Source organism: Haliotis asinina, chromosome 1 (genome assembly GCF_037392515.1).
Source record: "Haliotis asinina isolate JCU_RB_2024 chromosome 1, JCU_Hal_asi_v2, whole genome shotgun sequence".
In the NCBI taxonomy this organism is placed as follows: Eukaryota; Metazoa; Mollusca; class Gastropoda; order Lepetellida; family Haliotidae; genus Haliotis; species Haliotis asinina.
In genome coordinates, this window is record NC_090280.1 from 57,861,760 (window position 1) to 57,884,732 (window position 22,973).

The 22,973-nt window shown below is 41.0% G+C and overlaps 2 protein-coding genes across 3 annotated transcripts; both read left to right on the forward strand.

Annotated features, from left to right (window-relative positions):
• Nucleotides 1-1,432: 1,432 nt before the first annotated feature.
• Nucleotides 1,433-10,611, forward strand: LOC137281397 (sodium-dependent glucose transporter 1-like). 2 transcript variants are annotated; one of them, XM_067812602.1, is made up of 4 exons: nucleotides 1,433-1,520; nucleotides 2,302-2,383; nucleotides 7,278-7,563; nucleotides 8,660-10,611. In XM_067812602.1, exons 2-4 carry the CDS (start codon nucleotides 2,312-2,314, stop codon nucleotides 9,655-9,657), a joined length of 1,356 nt encoding a protein of 451 aa, XP_067668703.1. In that variant the 5' UTR covers nucleotides 1,433-1,520; nucleotides 2,302-2,311; the 3' UTR covers nucleotides 9,658-10,611. The 2 variants fall into 2 exon arrangements, with proteins under 2 accessions (XP_067668703.1, XP_067668712.1); XM_067812611.1 differs by having other exon boundaries at nucleotides 1,448-1,520; nucleotides 7,278-7,553.
• A 5,686-nt stretch (nucleotides 10,612-16,297) lies between these two features.
• Nucleotides 16,298-22,248, forward strand: LOC137281412 (sodium-dependent glucose transporter 1A-like). Its single transcript, XM_067812624.1, has 4 exons — nucleotides 16,298-16,380; nucleotides 18,188-18,263; nucleotides 20,258-20,543; nucleotides 21,227-22,248. Exons 2-4 carry the CDS (start codon nucleotides 18,192-18,194, stop codon nucleotides 22,246-22,248), a joined length of 1,380 nt encoding a protein of 459 aa, XP_067668725.1. The 5' UTR covers nucleotides 16,298-16,380; nucleotides 18,188-18,191.
• Nucleotides 22,249-22,973: the final 725 nt, after the last annotated feature.

Below are 22,973 nucleotides of genomic sequence, written 5' to 3' on the forward strand. Positions count from 1 at the left end.
ACAGGCATCCATTTGCTATCCTCATGGAACTGACACGCCTTTGCTTCTTTTTACTATCCTTACTATCCATAGCAAATTCAGTTCTAACTGTCCAGGACAGAGAAAAAGGAGAGAGCTTTTCTAAGTTGGATAACTTGTGCCTAAACCTTTTCCTAATGAGAAAGGTATGTTGAAAACAAGGGTCAAAATGCATAATTGATGTCTGAAAATCGGTCATGAAAGCATATTTTCATCATAAGGATAAATGTGCTCTATCCTTTCTTAATTTTCGTGAAGAAATTACCAGGTTTATACAAGGAACGGAAACTTCATCTTACCTTTCACTCGTTGCTGTGGCCATATCTGTAGGGAAAACGCGGTGGCATGCAAAAACTGTGACATGTACTAACCAACCTTCACAGTTGGTAACCAACCTGCAGAGGGTTACCTAGTTTACCCAAACATCAAAAGTATTCATATTTACAGGTTCAAGATGGTTATTCAGCGTTTCTCCATCATTCCTCGATGCACTTGACGTTAATTATTTATTTTTTTTATTATTATGGTTTGAACATATTTTTATGTCTGACAAGTCTGGCCAGTGTAAATACCTTTCCGGAATACAATTTCAACTTTTTATACAAGAAAGAGATGAATATAAAGTAATCGACTATGTTATCTGGTTTTTGTTCTATAGCAAATGAATCTATATTCCATTTGTTCTGGGAATGGCGTTATATACACTCTGTTTGAAATGATGGATGAAAAGTGGCTGTTATCAAAAGCTCAGAAAAATAAAGATATGAAATATCAATCAGAAATGGTTTTTGCAAGCTATACCGACTGGAATAATTACTCATTAAACATCTACATTAATAACAAAACATTATATACTTCAAACAAATAAAACTATGGGAACACCCGAAAATTTGATAGTCATGTACAAACTTACTAGTGATGAGATCATCTATGCTCTAAGGTAAATCACTTCTTGCTTGATTAATGGGCGCATTAAACAACATTTTGGAATATGCAGCGAACCAACTGATTCAATATTCATTGAGTTAGAGTGAAATGAAACATTGTATAAAACAGCGTAAAACAAGGGTGGTGAAACACACCAAAACCATTTTTAATTCAAACGCCCAAACATTATTTTGTAGATTTCTTTACACATAAATATATTTATATTAACTTCAAAAATACTGAGATCGTTGCTTTTTACAATGCCATGACGTTTAAGCTTATCAACGTCAACAGGGCAGGCACCGATCCTGATAAATACTGGACATGCTGGCCGAATGAGATTTGTGGCATTTCTTAACCAAAACCCTTGCGTACCAGCCTCATTATAGCACACGTGTTATGGGCCAAGCTTGTTACAAATATTAATAAAGTAAAACTAGTCACGTGCTGTTCAGTTCCACTGATTTCTGATTGGAAATATTATTGGAATATTTCTACAGCCAATGCCTGGTAAGCAATGTCACAACACACAGAAGCTGGATGTTGAAGGTGACACGCTGCTGGTTAAGAATAAGGTAATGTTTGTGTATCATAATTGATTTGTTCATTTTATGAAACAAAGCTTTATCTTTATATTAGCCTTTTTTGTGGGCCGTTTTCGAACAACAAGTATCGTGGTGTCTGCCTTCCATTTAACTTCATTTGTCAGTATACATGGCAAGCAAATACTTTCCATATTCCGAAGACTTCACTGCTTCAGGGATTTTCGACTTCGACGTAATATTGATTAAACGACTGTTGCTCAGATTGCGTAATAAGCTCTTTGAAATCTTCTTAGAAAGAAACCTACTTGATTTGAATTTAAGAATTCAGAAGTGCACACACTGAATGCTGGTGCTGTTGGAATGTGGAGGTAGACCACTGTTGGAAAGTCGAGTTAATCCTTTTTGCCAAACACGTTTGAGACTTGTTTTTTAGAACGTCTATACGCATGTCTGTGGAACAGACAAAGCGATATGGACTCATCAGATCAATAAATCAGTCGAGGACTTTTCCTGATCGTCTTTAAAAGATATCAAATCAATACATCTGAAGATTAAGTTGAGCTTCTTTGATAGATTGCATTGTTTGACCGTGTCAAAAGAGACATATCAACAGGAGGGGAACCACAGTTGACAAATGGATAACTACCTTTGGGCAAAATGTCTTATCCCAAATTTTACATTCATGTTCTTAAAAGTACGCCCAGTATAAGACATATTGTTTCCTCAGTAAGATTCAGATGGAAGTTGTGTTAATTTTTGACTAATTGTCCTGGACCTGAACTATAAATCCATTATTTTCCGTTTGTTAAAGCTAATCCCTCATGGCAGAAGATACCTCTCGTCGGTCCAAGCTTATCGAAACATTGTGGTTGTTCTGGGCTTTTAACCATAGGGTAAGTAGTTTACTCAAACATATCTCGAATGAGTGGAATGCATTTAACACATTTGTTTTATTAATAGCCATTGATCTAGGATTTTGTACATAATGAATTACAACGAGAACTTCATTCCATTCCCAGCCCAGATACTGCCTTGAAGTGTATTCCAATCAAAGGTACAATGCATAGATATTCATTCCATTCCCGGCTCCTGTGTCTAGATACTGCTTTGAACAGTACTCCAAACACAGGTATAATGCCTAGACGTTCATTCCATTCCCCTATTGAACATATTTCCCCATACAGAAATGGTGCTTATTATGTACAACTTCATATGTTATCGAATGCCATACTCATTTCATAGTACTTGCTTCATGTCTAAGTATATACATTGAAAATAGCCCAGACGCAAGACGCCATGTGGTATGATTTTTAACAATCGGGAATGATTTAGCTGCGATTTAGGACCGGCTGTGTCATCAGTTACCGTGCATGACCACCGCCCTTTTTAGGTGCAATAATGGTACATCAATTATGTTAATTGAGGTATACAGAACGTATGATAATGGCACTCATATCAATGACTACTCACAAAGTCAAGGTGCAAGATGCGTACATTCTTGTTTTCTTGTAGCTCACTTTTTGTTTGGTATCTAAAGATGTGCTTGTGGAAGGGAACTCTAGGCAAATGTCTAGGTACATTGTGACTGGAGAGACCTAGGTAGTATCTAGGCATGGGAGCCGGGATCAGAATGAACGTCTAGGCAATATCTAGACACGGGATCTTGGATCGGAATGATCTTCTGAGCAGATCTACAGACCTTGATCTTGTTGTAATGGTTTGAGTCATGCATGGGCCTCGGGTAATCTGTTAAAGAGATCAGAAAGGCGTTCTATAATCTATAAGTGAGTGAATGAGCATGATTTTACGCCGCTTTTAGCAATATTCTAGTACATCTCGGCAAGGGACACCAGAAGTGGTCATGGGCGTGACAAGCGAAAGCTTTAACGGCTTGGCTACACCAACGCCCCCTTGAGTATTATAGATGTATTAAGACTGAAGACGTATATTCAACAGCATGGAACATATGGAACAGCTGAAGTAATGATTGTATGTCGATGTGTCAGTTATTTTTGATGACAATGCTATTTTTTCTGCAAAGAAAGATTTATGTGTTATATAAATATTGTAAATATTGGTGTTACAGATGAATATAAATATACTTTATATATGTTCTATGACAGTTTTTCCAATCGGTTATAACCAAAGGTGTACATAGTACTGGTGTGAATTGTTAAGCAAGAATTAAACATAACCTGACTTGCACATAACAACAATAAAACACTCAGCAATATTCCAGACTTGATATCTGTAAATCATCGAGTCTGGACCAGACATGCCCCAGACAGCATCGATCTGCGCAGGTGGGAACCGATGACATGAGTCAACCAAGTCAGCGAGCCTGACCACCCGATCCCGTTAGTCGCCTCTTACGCCAAGCATAGTCGCCTATTATGACATACATTGGTTGCTGAAGACCAATTTTTACCCGGATCTTCACCGGTTGTCCGAAAAATATATGAAGTCATTGCTGACAGTTGAATAGTAGGTTACAAATATGAATACAGATGTATGACTTTGTTCAGATTGCGCGAAGAAACTTTCATTTTTAACCTAATTTTAACAATACGTACAGTGAGGATGAGACATATTCATCGTTCAGAAAATAATGCATACATACCAAGTTTTTCTTATCTATTTTTGTATCTCGTTAAATTGTTGTTTCTTAATAATTAAAGATACTTGAAACATAAATGGCATTCGTCAGTGAGTGAGTGTAGTTTTACTCCGCTTTTAAGAAAATTAAAAAAATGGGTTATACACATTGTACACATGTGGGGAATCGAACCCGGGTCTTCGGAGTCACTAGCGAACGCTTTATCCACTAGGCTGAAGTTCGCTAAAGAAGCACTGATTTTAAAGTCTGCCCTTCATAGCTAGCATAATATCCACTGTAAATATAGATATATGAAATACTGTTGTAATTATTACCGCCTACAACACAATTATATACGTATTCACTCGTGTAAATGCGTTAATGCTACTTTTCCTTAAAAAAAAGACCCCCTCCCCCCAAAAAAAAAAAATAAATAAAAAAAAATAAAAAATAAATAAAAATAAAATAAAAATAAACAAATAAATAAAAAAACAACAAACAAACAAACTGACCGTTATCGTTGTGTTGCTGTACTAAAAGTGAATACAGTAATACAGTGAATACGCGTTGCTGCTCACTATGTCAACAATTGACAGTCTATTAAATTATAATACATGCTGGCCAAAGGCCTAAAATGATGCTAATAAATCCCATCGAGATTCTATGTTCATCTTTATCTAAGACACAGTCTATCAAGTTATGCCATTATAAGGTCTGAGGAAGATAGCCGCAAAAGGGAATATCCAGTTATCTGATAGTGCAAGACTTGTATTTTAGGGATCAGCTGAAATTGGTCCTTGAGAATGCTACTGTAAAACTGTAGTAAATGAGACTGTAAAGGACTTGTATTTGTCTTGTACGATCAATGTGAATGACCTAAGCACCGTAAATGATATTCTGGATGTACATATTCTTGTTAAGAGAAATACGATGGTGTTATTCTTGTTTTGACAATGCACAAAATCACCTGGACAATAGCTATGCATCACCAAATTAAATACCGATCAACATTATTACTGTGACGTGTTGATTCCTAAGTTGAAACAAAAACTCCAAGTGAATTTGTCAGAAAACGAACCAGGAGTAAAACCACCAAACAACAGAGGAATGTGCTGTAATAAGCACATTCTTCCATGAATCAAGAATATGCAATATTTTGAATGGTTGCTCAGAACAATCACACGGCATCAATTCTATATTGACGCTCATCTGATTTTAAGTCTGCTTCACCGCAGATTAACGAATCAAATTGTGATAACTTCGGAATTTTCCACATCGCTAACATTCGAAATGTTTATCCCCCGCAAAGCAGTGGGGGTGGGGGGTATTGAAATGCGCCATGTGTGTCGGTTCCGTCCGTGCACATCTATCTTTGCCGGAGCAGAACTTTAGAACCGTTCACTATTTATGCACCAACCTTGGCACATCGCTAGATATACCTAACATGTAGAAAGCAGTGATAGTAAATCGAAACAAATTGGCGCCCGGTTCTCCTCGGGTCGGTGTCGGTCTGACAAAGCTTCCCTCGCTGTGACCATTGAAAAAATTGCACCATTTTTACTCTGTTGACCTCTACAAATAACCTTGCGTATCACAAACCTGGTGATTTTATTTCCGCTTAAAGCTTCCGATAGGTTTATCGTCCTTTCTCGTACGAAGTCAGGACACATGGGCGGAAGTAAACAAATCTCAGGCTACAGACCTGCACCAAATAGTAGAGGGAGTATCTGATTGGATAACATAGTTGCACGTTAAAAGGAGTGGGAATAATAGAAGACGCTATCCAATCAGAGGCTCCTTCTACTATTCGGTGCGGATCTGTGTCTTGAAACCTGACTAGAGAATATTACCAGTCTTCTTATATGCGAGCGAAGCGAGCAAAGGTTGGCAACGTACTACCTTCTCTTCGGATCGAAACATATTATTCATGTCAAAATAAAATATTGCCACTCGTGGTATTCAGATCGTTCTTCACCTCCATTACCCCTGCCAGCTTCCCTTTGAATGGAGTGACGGAACAAGAATAAGCAGAAATTAAAATGAAATACCTCATTGCTTAATTTTATCATGAACCTGTTGGAGTTTATTTGTCTTATATGCCGTCACTATTGTTAGCATTTTCGTAGCATTTAAAAAAAACCCATTTCTGGCGTAATGAGCGAATGAAGCAAGGGAGGTAACTGTAAGCATTCCATATGGAATAATACCCTGTTCCTTCACTTCGTTGAACCGGAAGCTGGAAGGGGTAATGGAGGCGAAGAACGGTCTGATTTTCCACGAGTCGCTCTTAAAATATTGAATAAAAATTACGTGAGTAATTGTTCAACATGGAGTTGAACCCAGTGAAGTAATGAGTGTATACCTTTGATGGTTGCGATATTATATTTTGACATGAAAAATATTTTTCGAACCGAAGCGAGGAAAGTACGTTGCCAACCTGTGAATGAACCAAGCCGTCAATGATGTTTGATTACGTGTCACTGAATCCGGGATTGCCTTGAGAAAAGAGGCGGATGTATAATGATCCAATTTGATTATCTGAATTTGACGTTTCATACACGGATCAGTGAAGGACAGTGAGTCGCTCGGCCAATCGCCTAAAACCCTATGGCCATTTGACGCTCAAATGCGTATCACAGTCAGAACCCTGTTACATTGTTAAAATATTTATCTCATTACAGTTATCCAATATCAATTCATGTGACACCTTTTTACTGAAAATCACCGACTTTAATAGTATGTCAGCTTAAGACTTGCAACATATGTCATATTTGGGATTTCACTTTCTTAGTAAAGTACAAATTCTAGTACTAGTACATAAATGGCATCGTGTAATCATAGCTTAAGACTTCTGTTTTTCTAAGATGTCATGAGGAATTATGTAACGCAGATGTGGGAATTTGTTCGTGTGCAGGATATCCAGCTTTGAGCTGCGTTTTGCAATACAAGAGACCCCGAAAATGGGCTTTACAAATTGTACCCAAGTGAGGGTACACCTCTGCATCAGTAGGTTACCATAATGTCCCATGCATTTTCTTGTGCGTTTTCTTATTTCCTTTCTAAACATGAAAATGCGAAATGTCCAAAGGAAACTACTACCAGCTCAGACTCTAAGCCACGTGGTACGTATAATCCATAACTCCCCTTTGTTATCTCTAATAATATACTTTTAAAACATACTATTGTTTCAGGGCATACAAAACAGTATTCTTGGCCCTACCATTCTGGACCTGCAGCTTCTTCTCAAGGAGGACCTGAGAGCTCTGTCCTATCTGTTCTTCGCCAATGGTCTGGGGTCGATGTTAGGGGCTTTGGCAGCTGGATTTCTGGCCCCAAGGTTTAATCTTCGTATCCAGCTGTGCCTTAGCCTGATGGTCGGATCGGCGTCACTGGTGGCCGTCCCGCATGTCCATTATATCGTCTACATGTACACCATGGTCTTCATACTAGGCACCACCAGCGGGCTGGTGATCACTTGTGAGATATTAGTCGAGGGGCTTCTTTTTTATCCCCATGAACGCCCTTACAGTTGGCATTTCGACTAAATTTACAGAATTGCCATGGAAAGGGAGGAGTTGTAACGAATAATTTATATTTGAGGGGCTAGAACCAGTAAACCTTTTTGTCAGTGAATTGATCTTTCCAGTTAGAAGCTATTTACATGTCTTCCATCACACGCTGTCGATCGTTTGTCTCAAGGGTCGATTGTATGAAAACTTTAGTAGCTTCATAAGATTAAGAGTGAGTGAGTGAGTTTAGGTTCACGCCGCGCACAGCAATATTCCAGCTATTTGGCGGTGGTCTGTAAATAATCAAATCTGGAACAGACAATCCAGTGACCAACAACATGAGCGTCGATCTGCGCAAGTAGGAACCGATGACATGTGTCAACCAAGTCAGCGAGCCTGACCACCCGATCCCGTTAGTTGCCTCTTAAGACAAGCATAGTTGCCTTTTATGGCAAGCACAGGTTGCTGAAGACCAGTTCTACCCCGGGACCTTTACGGGTTAAAGGAAAACAGAGACAGACAAAGAGAGAGAGTTCTCCTGGGGCAACGCTACAACGCCAATAACACATGCGTGCACGCATACAAAGTACAGGTTTATAATGGAAAATCTGCTTATTGAAACGCACTGATATCGGTCATTAAGTTGGTTGCTGAATACAATAATCATTGCTAAGAAAGTTTAATCCCAAATATGACATACTTGTATGCTATAAGACACATGTTGAACTATTGCCTTTAGAGCTGTGACGATGCTTCGTAGTATCGATAATCGTGATACTTTATCTGACGATAAATATGTCGATACTATTTTCATATCGTGATGCGTATCGCTGACCTTAAAACTGTTAATTTTCATAGAAATTGATATTGAAATAGCCACTGAAATTTTACACTGCTATTTGATATGAAAATATACGTTTTTAAAGAAAACAACTAAATATAGCACATCGTGATGAGCATCGAATCGAATCGTATCGTTCCAAGATATCGCGATACGTATCGTGATTGTTTTGTATCACACCTCTAGTTGCTTTAGTAACATTGATCTGGCCCGCTTGTTTCAGTTGCGATGCTTATTTGCGGAAAGATGTGGGAAAAGACAGGACCAGCGTTTCAGTTTGTTGCCTGTGGGATGTCAACAGGGGCCATCATAACTCCACTAATCTCCAAGCCATTCCTCTGTTTGAATAAGACACTCGCCAAAGACTCGTACCTGACCAACGTCTTGCCATTCAACTCAAGCAGAATGGAATCTGTGCTTAAATCGGTTAGCCCCCTTCAGCTTAGAAGTCAGAACACAATGTGTACAGCCGATGACACCAACGTACAATGGGCCTTCTTCGTTCTTGGCTGTTGCACGCTCACCGCTGGCCTGTCTCAACTGTACTACTGGTTTGTTCGCCGTGATGAGAAGCAACCGGAAACCAAACCGCCGGAGTACGTGGAGCTTGACCACTACGGGCAGTTGACACCAGCTTGTGTCTTCTTCTATATCAGTCTCTGTGTAATGTACTTCTCCCTCAGCTCCCTCTCCGCTACCTTCGCCTCCCTCTTGACCATTTACGGTGTTACAGGACCATTGCACATTGCCAAGGGAACAATGGCGACAATAACTGCTTTGTTCTTCATTGGTTCTCTTAGCTCTAGATTCATAAGTGTTTTCCTTACCCGAGTGTTTACCAATTACCAAGTACTAATAACTCACCTGTCGGGTCTAGTGGTCGTGGGCATCGTCTTCGTCGGTCTAGGAAACAGATATCCTCTTGTTGTATGGCTTTGTTCGTTTTCCTCGGGTTACCTTTCTGGGCCCGTTTTTCCTGGTGTTCTTGCATGGGTGACAGAAGTTCTGACGGTGCATTCGAAAATTACCTCCCTTTGTTTTCTGTGTTCCGGAGCAGGTATCATGTTGTCACCATTTGTCGGGGGGCTTCTCTGTCACGCGTTTGGTGCCATAAGTTTCTTGTATTTAGTATTGAGTATGGTAATAGGAATGGGATTAATGTTTTCTTCTTTGACCGTCATTTTAAAGATCCAGGCTCTGGATCACACAGGGCTCAGTTAAGTATACTGTTATTTCCACACCTGTCCTTCAGGATAGGGCGCGGTGGTGTAGCCTTGTTGAAGCGCCTACAGTTAGCATTTGCAATTCTTGAAAGTCACCAAAACGTTTACTCAGCTTGATTAATCCCAAAAGCAGGGAACATCTATTAATCCAGAACTACTGTTTACAGTTTAATCCCGCACCGATAATACCTTATAGTCCTGAAACGTACTTAATGGTTTACAGTAAAACCTAAACCCTAAGACCCTGGCAATCTAGAATTTGAACAATCTTTGCAAATTAGTGTTAATGGACCCAGACAAGTGTTTCATTCTATCACATGACGACTAGCTGTTAGGAAGTAGTGAGTGAGTTTAGTTTTGCATCGCTTTTAGCAATATTCCAGCAATGTCACGGAGATATTTTAATCCAAAGTGTTATTTGCCATAAAAGGCGACTATGCTTGTCTTAAGAGGCGACTAATGGGATCGGGTGGTCAGGCTCGATGACTTGGTTGACACATGTCATCGGTTCCTATTTGCGCAGATCGATGCTCATATTGTTGATCACTGGATTGTCTGTTCCAGATTTGATTACTTACAGATCGCCGCCATATAGCTGGAATACTGCTGTGCGCGACGTAACTCACTCACTCACTCACTCCAAAGTGTTATCACATTTTTCATAGGTCAAATAGTGTTAGAACATTTGTGGTAAATGTTAACATATTGTGTTAGAATCATGTTTAAAATTTATCATGTGCTGAAATGGTGCACTATGTTATTGTTTCATGTGAAAAAAATGTTTTGATATGTTTAAAAGTGTGTTACTACAATGTATTATATGTCATACTTATAGCATTGCTTTATGGGCTAGCTTGTTCCTGCTCTTTGCAAAGAACCTAGTAACGAATGAAGAAACGAAAACGGAATCTATTAAGTAAAAGTATAAAGAAATATCGCGAAGAATTGAAAATCCCTTGTCTTGTTTTTGTACAAAAAATTTAATATTCTTTTTACTCTATTTACTACTGATGTACTGCATATTAAAAACATATTATGCCATCACACCATGTGGACGTGTTCGAATCTCCGGCAAACTCGTTGGGCAGAATAACAATCCTTACAAAGAAAGAAGTGTGGATGGAGGAATTCTGCGACCATATGCACAAAGATCCAACTTAATTCAGTTTAAGACCGACCGCATATAGTAGAGAGTCAAATGGAATTCATACTACACTTCTCAAAAGATTTCTGTATGCGTCCAGTCTCAGAAATGTACATGTTTTGATCCGACATTTGAATTTTCTAATTTGTACACCACTAACCTACACGACACATTTAAAGCAAAAATCATACTTGCCAAGTACTTGAACATTTGTTGCAAAACAAGATGTACTTACATACAGTTATTTCACTATCGCCAAAGTTTCAAGACAACACTTCTGAAACGGTGTTTGAATTTCCTGACCTCAAAATAACATCTATTTAAAAGTTTCAATACGACAGTTCGTGGACACCATGTTCGTGGACACCACCCCACATTGATAATGTTCGTGGACACCAAGTTCGTGGACACCATGTTCCTTTACACCAAGTTCGTGGACACCACCCCACATTTATAATGTTCGTTTACACCATGTTCGTGGACACCATGTTCGTGGACACCACCCCACATTGATAATGTTCGTGGACACCATGTTCGTGGACACCATGTTCGTGGACACCAAGTTCGTGGATACCATGTTCGTGGACACCACCCCACATTGATAATGTTCGTGGACACCATGTTCGTGGACACCATGTTCGTGAACACCAAGTTCGTGGACACCATGTTCGTGGACACCACCCCACATTTATAATGTTCGTGGACACCATGTTCGTGGACACCAAGTTCGTGGATACCATGTTCATGGATACAATTCGTTTACACCATGTTCGTGGACACCAAGTTCGTGGACACCAAGTTCGTGGACTCCATGTTCGTGGACACCAAGTTCGTGGATACCATGTTCGTGGACACCACCCCACATTTATAATGTTCGTGGACTTCAAGTTCGTGGGAACCATGTTCGTGGACAGCAAGTTCGTGGACAGCAAGTTCGTGGACACCATGTTCGTGGACACCAAGTTCGTAGATACCATGTTCGTGGACACCACCCCACATTTATAGTGTTCGTGGACACCATGTTCGTGGAAACCATGCTCGTGGACACCATGTTCGTGGATACCATGTTCGTGGACACCACCCCACATTTATAGTGTTCGTGGACACCATGTTCGTGGACACCATGTTCATGGACACCAAGTTCGTGGATACCATGTTCGTGGACACCACCCCACATTGATAATGTTCGTGGACACCATGTTCGTGGACACCATGTTCGTGAACACCAAGTTCGTGGACACCATGTTCGTGGACACCACCCCACATTTATAATGTTCGTGGACACCATGTTCGTGGACACCAAGTTCGTGGATACCATGTTCATGGATACAATTCGTTTACACCATGTTCGTGGACACCAAGTTCGTGGACACCAAGTTCGTGGACTCCATGTTCGTGGACACCAAGTTCGTGGATACCATGTTCGTGGACACCACCCCACATTTATAATGTTCGTGGACTTCAAGTTCGTGGGAACCATGTTCGTGGACAGCAAGTTCGTGGACAGCAAGTTCGTGGACACCATGTTCGTGGACACCAAGTTCGTAGATACCATGTTCGTGGACACCACCCCACATTTATAGTGTTCGTGGACACCATGTTCGTGGAAACCATGCTCGTGGACACCATGTTCGTGGATACCATGTTCGTGGACACCACCCCACATTTATAGTGTTCGTGGACACCATGTTCGTGGACACCATGTTCATGGACACCAAGTTCGTGGATACCATGTTCATGGATACAATTCGTTTACACCATGTTCGTGGACACCATGTTCATGGACACCAAGTTCGTGGACTCCATGTTTGTGGACACCAAGTTCGTGGACACCATGTTCGTGGACAACAAGTTCGTGGATACCCTGTTCGTGGACACCACCCCACATTTATAATGTTCGTGGACACCAAGTTCGTGGACACACACACACACACACACACACACACACACACACACACACACACACACACACAGACAGAGGCGCGCACATCTATAGAGCGCCACCACGTGTTCTTGTATATACTTTTAATCCCAAAATAAAATGGCTATTACATATTATGCCCTGATGGGAGAGGAAAAAATGCAATGAAACTTTTTTAAACAATTTCCTTGCAAATTGAGAGGACGATACACAAACATGAATTTCGTAGAAGCCGAAACGTATGGCCGCCATGACAAAGCTACCAATCGTTATACAGTTCTCAAATAATGATTTTGTAAACCACCACTCACATCAGTAGTTGGTGCAGTCAACCCAAGGATATCAGTCTCCTCCTAATACTGGTAATCACGCGTGGAGATTCCTGGGATGGGTGGCCGTGTTTGACAGCTTAACTCCTGATAGTTTCTTGGACTTCGGTCCTGCCCCACAACGTAGCACATGGGGAACATGTGGTCTCACCTTAGGCAAGTGAGTTTGTTCAAATTTGCCTCTGTTCACCAAGCAGAAAATGGGTACTCGGTGAGATAGAGTCCTGTGACTATAACCTTCTAGCGCCTAACAGGCAGCTTGGGTTATCCGGGGTAATGATAATCAGATTCTGATTAGAGCGTCCAGTGAGCAACTAGTCAGATGGATACTAGGCGCTATATAAGTGAATTATTGTCATTATCATTATCATGAAAGTCTCAGCATATCATATTCGTATGTAATTCTTCATGAAGAACCAGCGTCAGTTCCCGTATATTCCATCTGGAGGATCTCTGTCTCGAACCAAGATAGACATACAGATGTTCTATGGGATGGCAATGTTTCTATAGAGCTGTTCTGCAAATGGGCGATTGCGACTGGAGACATATGAGGTCTAACCTTGTCATCCTGAATATCGGGCGAGAAGCAAGAGGATACTACCAAAATGTGGGACGACGACGGAAATAAGTACTTCCTGTTCATAACGTGTGATCACTGAATGCCTCAGTTATTGTGATGAAATCCTTCTTGCAGTCACACGCAAACGGACGGTGGTGTAGGCTAGTAGTTAAAGCGTTCGCTCGTCATGTCGAAGGCTCGGATTCGATTCTGCACTCTGCACTTGGATACAATGTCCGAAGCCAGGTTTTGGTGTCTCCTCCTCTGATGTTCCTGGAAAATTGTTACAGCAGCGCAAAAGCATCCCCCCCCCCCCCCTCTCTCTCTCTCATGCAAATTCCACACTGTAACTATCAGGGTTCAGCTGTATGGATCATCTCCTGTGACGTTCCTCGTTACGGCGTCTCCATAAGTCACAGCGACAGTCACGTGTAGATCATACCAGAAACAATCACAAAAACAATTGTTTTGTACATAGTGTTAGTTATTCTTTACCTCCAATCATTGACACAGAAATTACTCAATTATTCAAATTACAGAAATTACCGATGCAAATCGACGGAAGGGAGATAACTCTAAATATGTTTTTCTTGCCAGATTCTATGCTATCTGCAAATCTAGTATTGTTAATTGCCTAATACTGGTACTTTTTATTATGACCCGATACTATTTCCAAATTAACATTTCGGGGTCCGGTAAGATAAATGAGATGTTGACTGGTAGCCAGGGGTACCTGCGATGATGCACTTCTATGCACAAACATCTCCTACAGTATAATAATGCATTACATTTATAGAGTTGCAGCCAGAACGTCGCCTCCAGTATAATAATGTGAGACACTCATGCAGCAGTAGGCAGCTCCTCGAGAAGAACACTGGGTGCCTTTCATAGTGTAGCAGCCAAAAGTCTCCTCCAGTATAATAATGCTTGATGCTTATAATGTAGCAGCCAAAAATCTCTCCTCCAGGATGTCAATGCATTACGCTCATAGTGTAGCAGCCAACACGTCCCCTCCAGTACAATAATACATTACTCACAGTGTAGTAGCCAACACGTCCTCTCCAGTATAATAATGCATTACTCATAGCGTAGCAGCCTAAACATCTCCTCCAGTATAATAATACATTACTCATAGTGTAGTAGCCAACACGTCCTCTCCAGTATAATAATGGATTACTCATAGCGTAGCAGCCTAAACATCTCCTCCAGTATAATAATACATTACTCATAGTGTAGTAGCCAACACGTCCTCTCCAGTATAATAATGCATTACTCATAGCGTAGCAGCCTAAACGTCTCCTCCAGTATAATAATACATTACTCATAGTGTAGTAGCCAACACGTCCTCTCCAGTATAATAATGCATTACTCATAGCGTAGCAGCCTAAACGTCTCCTCCAGTATAATAATACATTACTCATAGTGTAGTATCCAACACGTCCTCTCCAGTATAATAATGCATTACTCATAGCGTAGCAGCCTAAACGTCTCCTCCAGTGTAATAATACATTACTCATAGTGTAGTAGCCAACACGTCCTCTCCAGTATAATAATGCATTACTCATAGCGTAGCAGTCTAAACATCTCCTCCAGTATAATAATACATTACTCATAGTGTAGTAGCCAACACGTCCTCTCCAGTATAATAATGCATTACTCATAGCGTAGCAGTCTAAACATCTCCTCCAGTATAATAATACATTACTCATAGTGTAGTAGCCAACACGTCCTTTCCAGTGTAATAATGCATTACTCATAGCGTAGCAGCCTAAACATCTCCTCCAGTATAATAATACATTACTCATAGTGTAGTATCCAACACGTCCTCTCCAGTATAATAATGCATTACTCATAGCGTAGCAGCCTAAACATCTCCTCCAGTATAATAATACATTACTCATAGTGTAGTAGCCAAAACGTCCTCTCCAGTATAATAATGCATTACTCATAGCGTAGCAGCCTAAACGTCTCCTCCATAATGTGTGTGACACCTAGCAAGGAACAGTTCCAGTTTCGCGTACAGAATAGCTACTACGCAGTTTCCGATCACCTGGTTTCAGGATATCTTCTTGGTTCTGAGCAAACCTGTGCCATAAAGCATTGTCGTCACCACGTGTGAATGGCATTGTTTCTATTTCCACCTGTTGTTTGTCATTGTCGTTAACTGCGTTGTCAGCAATAAGACACATGCTAGACAGTTGATACTCTCTACATGTAGGCATACAAGCTGTTGCCGAATCATCACAGGTTAAGCCATCTCGGACGTAGGTGCAGGCAAACAGTCAAGTTCATCCAAATGGTTCACTGGGCCTTTCACACCCGGATACCGACACACAAAAGTGATATTCATGTTTTTCCACGGCAAACTCCAGAATACATTTGATCTGAATATATGAATCTATAATTCATCAGAAGTTGAACTGCTAATGGAGGATTCAAACTAAATGTATAAATTAAAATGAATTATTTGCATGATAGAATCGACACTGTGTTGACCAGAAAGCTGTTCAGTCAGTGATGATGCTTTGCAGAAGGAAACCAGACACCGCAACGATATGCACTGCCATACATAAATCATATTTATTGTCTTCCAGATTTAACGAGGGACGATTGTAAGTTAATATTCCAGCTAATTTACATGAATCAGTATGTACATTCGTTGGATTAAACTGAAAATGCAGATTCTGTGTTATTGCCAGCGAGTACGCAGAAAACGCACGGACAGACATAATTTTAAAGCAATCTAACAACCAAGCAACAGCTCACAGGTAAGTCTTGACATTACCTTCTTCACTTAAAAATGTCTAATTTGTCAAAGGGTTTGTTCATATGTATAGATAGGCTTGTGGTTAAAGTGTTTGCTTATCGCGTCGAATACCCGGGTTCTTTTATCTACGTGGATACAATGTGTGAAGCCAATTTCTGGTGTTACCAACCGCGACATTGCTGGAATATTATTAAAAGCGACGTGAAACTAAACTAATTCAATCACTCGACACGGATAAAACACGGATTCAATTATCTACATGGGTACAGTGTATGGAAAAACATTTTTGGAGTTTCCATCCCTGCTATTGATAGAGTGAGTATGGTTTTAAGTCGCTTTTAGTAATATCCCAGCAATGTCACTGTGGGAGACACCAGAAAAACCCTTCACACATTGTATCCGTGTGGGGAATCTAACCCAGAAATCCGGGACGATGAGCGCACGCTTTAACCACTAGACCACCCAATCAACAAGATACTGATGGGATACTGAGGCGTAACATCATATTACTCATAGGTATAGTAGGGAGCAGGGTTTGGCTTAACGCCTTTTGGACCGCAAAATGTCATCTTGATCTAGAAGGAGAGATAACACTAGATTCTGCATAGTGATACCTTTATTACTGACCGTAAAGAACCTGGGTAGAATAGGTCTTCAGCAACCCATGCTTGCCACAAAAGCCGATATGACTAACGAGATGGGGCGGTGAGGCTCGATGACGTGTGTTGACACATGTCATCGGTTCCCAATTGCGCAGATCGATGCCCATGCTGTTGGTCACTGGATTGTCTGGTTCAGACTGGATTATTTACAGACAGTCGTCATATACCTGGTATGTTGCTGGGTGTGGCTTTAAACTAAACTCACTCACTGATACCTTTATCTAAAATAGTGGAATCCCAGAAGGAACATTGTCGCGCTTACCACTGCAATCAAAAGTGTCAAAGTATAACCAAGTGCGACAATGTCCTTTCCACGATTCCAAACGGATCATTAGGTATTGGACACAACGAACTATCACTAGGGTGCAGTGGAGTGACCTGTGGTCAAGGCTCGAAACGAGTTCTCCAAGGGGTTATATGTGATTGCTGGCATACCTCAACATGATTTTGTCGGAATATTGCTAAAAGTCTGATCCATGATAATTCACATATTTTCAATTTATCGTAACCAATCTAGATGAGGATTGGTATTGTGCACATTTTTGTGACGATAAGGGGTAGGGCTGATCATCAGGAACTTATGTTTTTCGGTGGTAACGGGATTGGGGTAGGCTATCATACTTGCTAAATGGAATATACGCATGCAATTGTATCCGAACTCCACATGAATAGACAGAGCGATATTTGTGTTTATCATAACTCGTTCCCAGCTCCACGTGAATAGACAGAACGGTAGTTGTGTTTATCATAACACATTCACAGCTCCACATGAATAGACAGAACAGTAGTTGTGTTTATCATAACACGTTCCAGAATCTTTATCTATTGAGATCCATGAAGGTCCAGATCAAAATTGTTGTCTGTAACCCATGCTTGTCGTGAGAGGAAATCAACGGAATCGGGTGGTCAGACTCGATGACTGTGCTGACAGATGTCATATTATCCCAGTGAGATCGATGCTCATGCTGTTCATCACGAGATTGTCTGGTCCAGACTCGATTATTTACAGACCGCAGTCATATAGCTGGAATATTGCTGCGTGCGCCCTTCAGCAAAGACTACTTTAAGAATCTAGATTTTCTTGCGCGAGGTATATACTTATTCAGATATTATGGATGCTTGTTAATGTACAGTTTGCGTTTGCAGGTACATGATGACTGCAATCTCCCGACGGTCCAAACTCATACAGACGTTCTGGCTGTTCTGGGCCTTCAACCACAGGGTAAGTCAAACATGAACCACGCATAGTTTTGCATTAAGTTGTATTTGCCAAATGTGGAATGTAAATATTCCCCGAAGACATTCCTTGATCCCTACATCACACACTCTTCAAAAACCGGGGGCTTGTATAATGCGCAAGCATGCACGCAATAACCTACGCACGCACACACTTACTATGACACTATGCTATAGTATATATATGATTAGCAAGCAATAGAACAGGTTTAAACAACACATATCCTATACATAAACACCAAATCATCTAACGTCGTTTCCATGTGACGTACATGACGCTACACACGTACGTGGTGCGTCATTTTTGATTGGACACTTTCAGGGAAGTGTGATTTATCACAGTGAAGTATTAGTTTTGTCAATCTGTTTGATTCTGCTAATCGTGCACGTATGACTTGACAGAGATGTGTACGGACTGTTGGTCTGCTGAACACTGGAAGTGGCAGTGTAGTGGTCAACACGTTCAGTACTCATTACTGTGATAAGTGGAGCATTGAACAGGTACTAACAATCCTGAAATGTTGATGGATCCCATAACTGTAGGGTGCCGACTCCACATTGTGCAAGGATTGATCATTGGAGAGGTTGTGCTGTGTGTTTGTTGTACTTAATGACAGTGATTATTAATTATGACATCCACATTAGTACTTAATGACCCTAATGACTAGTGCATGATACCCATAAGTGTATTGATTTTGTTATGACATGTACTTAATGACCTCAATGTCACAATCATGACTTCCACTAGTGTACCTAATGACCCCGTGGTTATTACATGACATCCACAGTTGTACTGATTGGTCCCAGTGTTTGTTCTTTATTTATACTGAAGGCCACAGGCACATAGTATACAAAAACATAGAGCACAATATCATAGCACTTTGTCGTATCATGTCATGTCATGTCATGTCATGTCATGTCATGTCATGTCATGTCATGTCATGTCATGTCATGTCATGTCATGTCATGTCATGTCATGTCATGTCATGTCAATAACAATATAAGTACATACTTTCCATGTACGAGGGCTGGTCAAAAAGTTCTAAGCCTAACACAGACAACAAACGATTTGGTCAGATGTTAATATTTCAATTTTTCCACATAATTACCCTTGATTGCAAGGCACTTCTCATATCGGTGCTTCATTTGCTCAATTCCATGTGCATACTCGTAGAACTCTTTTGGAAGTACTGTCAAAGACTCGTTTACAGCAATGCATGATAGGTAAAGGTTGACAACTTACGGATAAGGACATTGTAATCAGTGCTCATTAACAAAGAACATTTCACCCTATCAGGATATCGATATCGATTTTTTCTTCACTCCCAATAGAATGAGCAAATTAAGAGGAAGTGATATTCATCTTACATACAATTAAGATCACAAAATGTACACAATCTATTTTTTGATATCTCCCTGTTTCCATTGACAAGTCATTTGAGGAACACCTAAACCGAGCAAATGTATTTCGAAATTTCTTGATAATAAGTGAAAACAGATAATCCTCTCTGTATGTATAGTAGTTAAACATTCTGTAACAGAAGCATTTACTTGACAATGACAGTGCTGCAACCCATTCTTGTGTATATATATATTTGAGCCTTTGAGTAACGTTCACAGAATTTGCATGAAAGGCCCCAGTGACTATTTCATGGCAGAGGCTACTAACGGAATCGGGTGGTCAGGCTTGCTGACTTGGTTGACACATGTCATCGATCCCCAGTTGCGCAGATCGATGCTCGTGTTGCTGATCACTGGATTGTCTGGTCCAGACTCGATTATTTACAGACCTTCGTCATGTAGCTGGACTATTGCTGAGTGCTGCGTAAAACTAAACTCACTCACTCACCATTTCATGGCATTCACATGTGCACGTAATGAACTCAGTGACGATTCATGACATCAGCAAATGTACTTAAAGACTCCAATATCTCTCTCATGGCCACAAACAGATGACTGCTCAGGTCACTAACATTTCAGGGCATCCACAACTGCATCCTAGGCCCTACTCTTCTGGACCTGCAGCTTCTTCTTCAGAAGGACCTAGACGCTCTGGCCTATCTGTTCTTTTCCAGCGGCCTGGGGTCCATGCTCGGGGCTCTCGCTGCTGGCTTCCTGGCCCCCAAGTTTGACAATCGCCTCCAGCTGTTCCTCAGCCTGGCGGTTGGGTGTGTCTCGGTGGCAGCCATTCCGCAGGTTCATAATCTCTTCTACATGTACTTCATGGTCTTTGTGTTCGGACTAACCCGAGGACTCGTGGTATGCTGTGAGTATTGTGATGGTATTTATCACATTAAGCATCTTACAGCAACAAAGATGATTTCTTCAATGTAATGATGATTTAAAAGCAGGCATGATGACAAGGAATATAATTTATGGAACGACAACTTCTTTATTGGAACAGATGCGATGTTTCGGTGTAGATATCCATAACACCACATGCTTGATAAGCATATGTATATAGAAACGTCGCGTCTACTGCAATAAAGAAGTTATCATTCCATAAAATTAGTTTCTCAAGGTGAGAAATAACTGAATGTCACCACGTCTGTAATATGCACACAGAATTTGCTCGACATTTCGTGCATGCAAGTGGTTATTAAAGCTCTTACGATAGGTAAATTGTTTTATACGCATTTCCGATCGTTATGCTCACTGCTAAATAATTGTTATCGGAATAGATAGTATGATTAGAAAATACACAGAAACAATAACCAAGTTAAGTTTCCGAACTGTTTCTCTACATTTCCTTCACGTTTCTGGATAAAGGATATTTACAAATTACCAAGTGAATTTCCGTTATCCAGATTCCCATAGCGCTCTAGTGAGTTTCCCATATCCAGATTCCCATATGACTGACTATGTGGATGGATATAGGCCATCATTGTTCGTAGCTGATTGCAGCCGTTGCACATTTGTAACGTAATTAACCAACGTCTTCTTTTCCAGTTGTAATGCAGATATGCGGCGAGTTGTGGGAGAAGAAAGGACCACCATTCCAATTCGTGGCTTGTGGAACATCTGTAGGGGCCATTTTGGCTCCTTTAATCGCCAAGCCCTTCCTTTGCCCATATCAGACAGACCCAGTCGATTCCGTCAACCAGAGCAAACCATTGTCTCTTACCAATTCCACCAGCCTTGTGCATGTATGGGACTCTATTATTTCCGAGCAGGGTGCAGGAATGAACACTGAGTGTACGGCCGAAGATACCCGTGTGCAATGGGCCTTCTTTGTTCTGGCTTGCTATATGCTCCCCGCGACCTTGTCGCAGCTGTACTACTGGCTTTTTTACAGAGCCATCCGACTTCAGCAAGTTGCCAAGACACCAGAGTATGTAGAACTCGATCATCAAGAAGAATTCAAGTTCAAACCCATCTATCTCGTCTTCTTCTTTGCCCTGTTTGTCATGTACATTCTCCTCAGTTCGCTGCCGGCAACCTATTCCGCCATCTTAACAGTGTACGGAGTTACAGGGCCACTGCGCATGTCCAAGGATGATATGGTGACGATGACGTCACTGTTCTGGTTGGGATCACTAGTCTGCAGGCTCTCAAGTGGGTTCTATACTCGTCGGTTCTCCAACTTTCAAGTTATTACAGCTCATTTGGCAGGCCTGGTTGTCGTCGGGATCATCTTCGTCAGTCTAGGGAGCAGGTATCCTGTTGCACTGTGGATCTTATCGCCAACAATTGGTTATTTCTCCGCACCATATCTAGCTGGGGTTCTTGCGTGGGTGACTGATTTTCTACATTTGCATCCGAAAATTACTTCAATTTGTTTTCTGGCTTCCGGTGCTGGTAACATGCTATTCCCCTTCTTTGGGGGCCTCCTGTTTAATGACTATGGATCCTACACCTATCTGTATTTGATTTTCAGCATCATGCTAGGTATGGCAGTTACATATGCCTGCTTGTCCTCCCTTGCCAAGGTCCTGCCGCAGTCCAAGGACAAATCTATTGACCATGATTAGAAAATGTTTTGTAAAATTACACAGAAACGTTTTCGACCGATTATAAATGTAGGAAGAATATTCCACAGCTAATTATCATGGCGTCAAAGATTAGTCTTGTCTTGATACACGGAGAAGATGGTTTAGTTTTGCGCCGCTTTTAGTAATATTCCAGCATTATCACGACGAGGGTTATCAGAAATCGGCTTCACACGTTGTACCCATCTGGGGAATCGAATACGAGTCATCGGCTTGGAAAGCCAGAAAACGGTTTCACGAATTGTACCCATGTGGGAATCGACCCCGGATCTCCAGCGTGACGAGTGTACACTTTATCTACTTGTTACGTGACTGTATTTAACATGTCCGCAATGCCTGTAGTGTAGCTACAGCAGCTTACCTGTTTTTTTTCCGATGATGTATGTGTAACAAGTATCAAGGAAGGCCTGGGCCCACTTGCGCAAAGCGATCTTAGCGCTACAAGGATAGTAACTCCAATTCTCCAATATAGGCTTAAGATAGTCGTATCGCTAAGATCGCTTTGTGCAAGGGGCCCTGGACTGCGCAGTTACCTGCGTATTGCTTGGACTCACCAGTCCTATCGTTAGGGGTGGGGTGGGGTAGGGGTGGGTGGGGTGGGGGGTGATGTGACGGGTAAGTCAACCCTTCATGTGTGTTTCTTACCAGTACATGGGTTTTTCTCGGTTAAGTTTGTTACTTTTCCGTTTTTTATGATGTAAAAGGGA

Excerpts from the sequence above, each read along its gene's own strand:
- LOC137281397 (XM_067812602.1), top strand. The coding sequence starts at position 2,312 with ATGGCAGAAGATACCTCTCGTCGGTCCAAGCTTATCGAAACATTGTGG. Across the intron at positions 2,384-7,277 it reads TCTGGGCTTTTAACCATAGG|GGCATACAAAACAGTATTCT; the intron begins GTAAGTAGTTTA and ends CTATTGTTTCAG. Across the intron at positions 7,564-8,659 it reads CAGCGGGCTGGTGATCACTT|TTGCGATGCTTATTTGCGGA; the intron begins GTGAGATATTAG and ends CGCTTGTTTCAG.
- LOC137281412 (XM_067812624.1), top strand. The coding sequence starts at position 18,192 with ATGATGACTGCAATCTCCCGACGGTCCAAACTCATACAGACGTTCTGG. Across the intron at positions 18,264-20,257 it reads TCTGGGCCTTCAACCACAGG|GGCATCCACAACTGCATCCT; the intron begins GTAAGTCAAACA and ends CTAACATTTCAG. Across the intron at positions 20,544-21,226 it reads CCGAGGACTCGTGGTATGCT|TTGTAATGCAGATATGCGGC; the intron begins GTGAGTATTGTG and ends CTTCTTTTCCAG.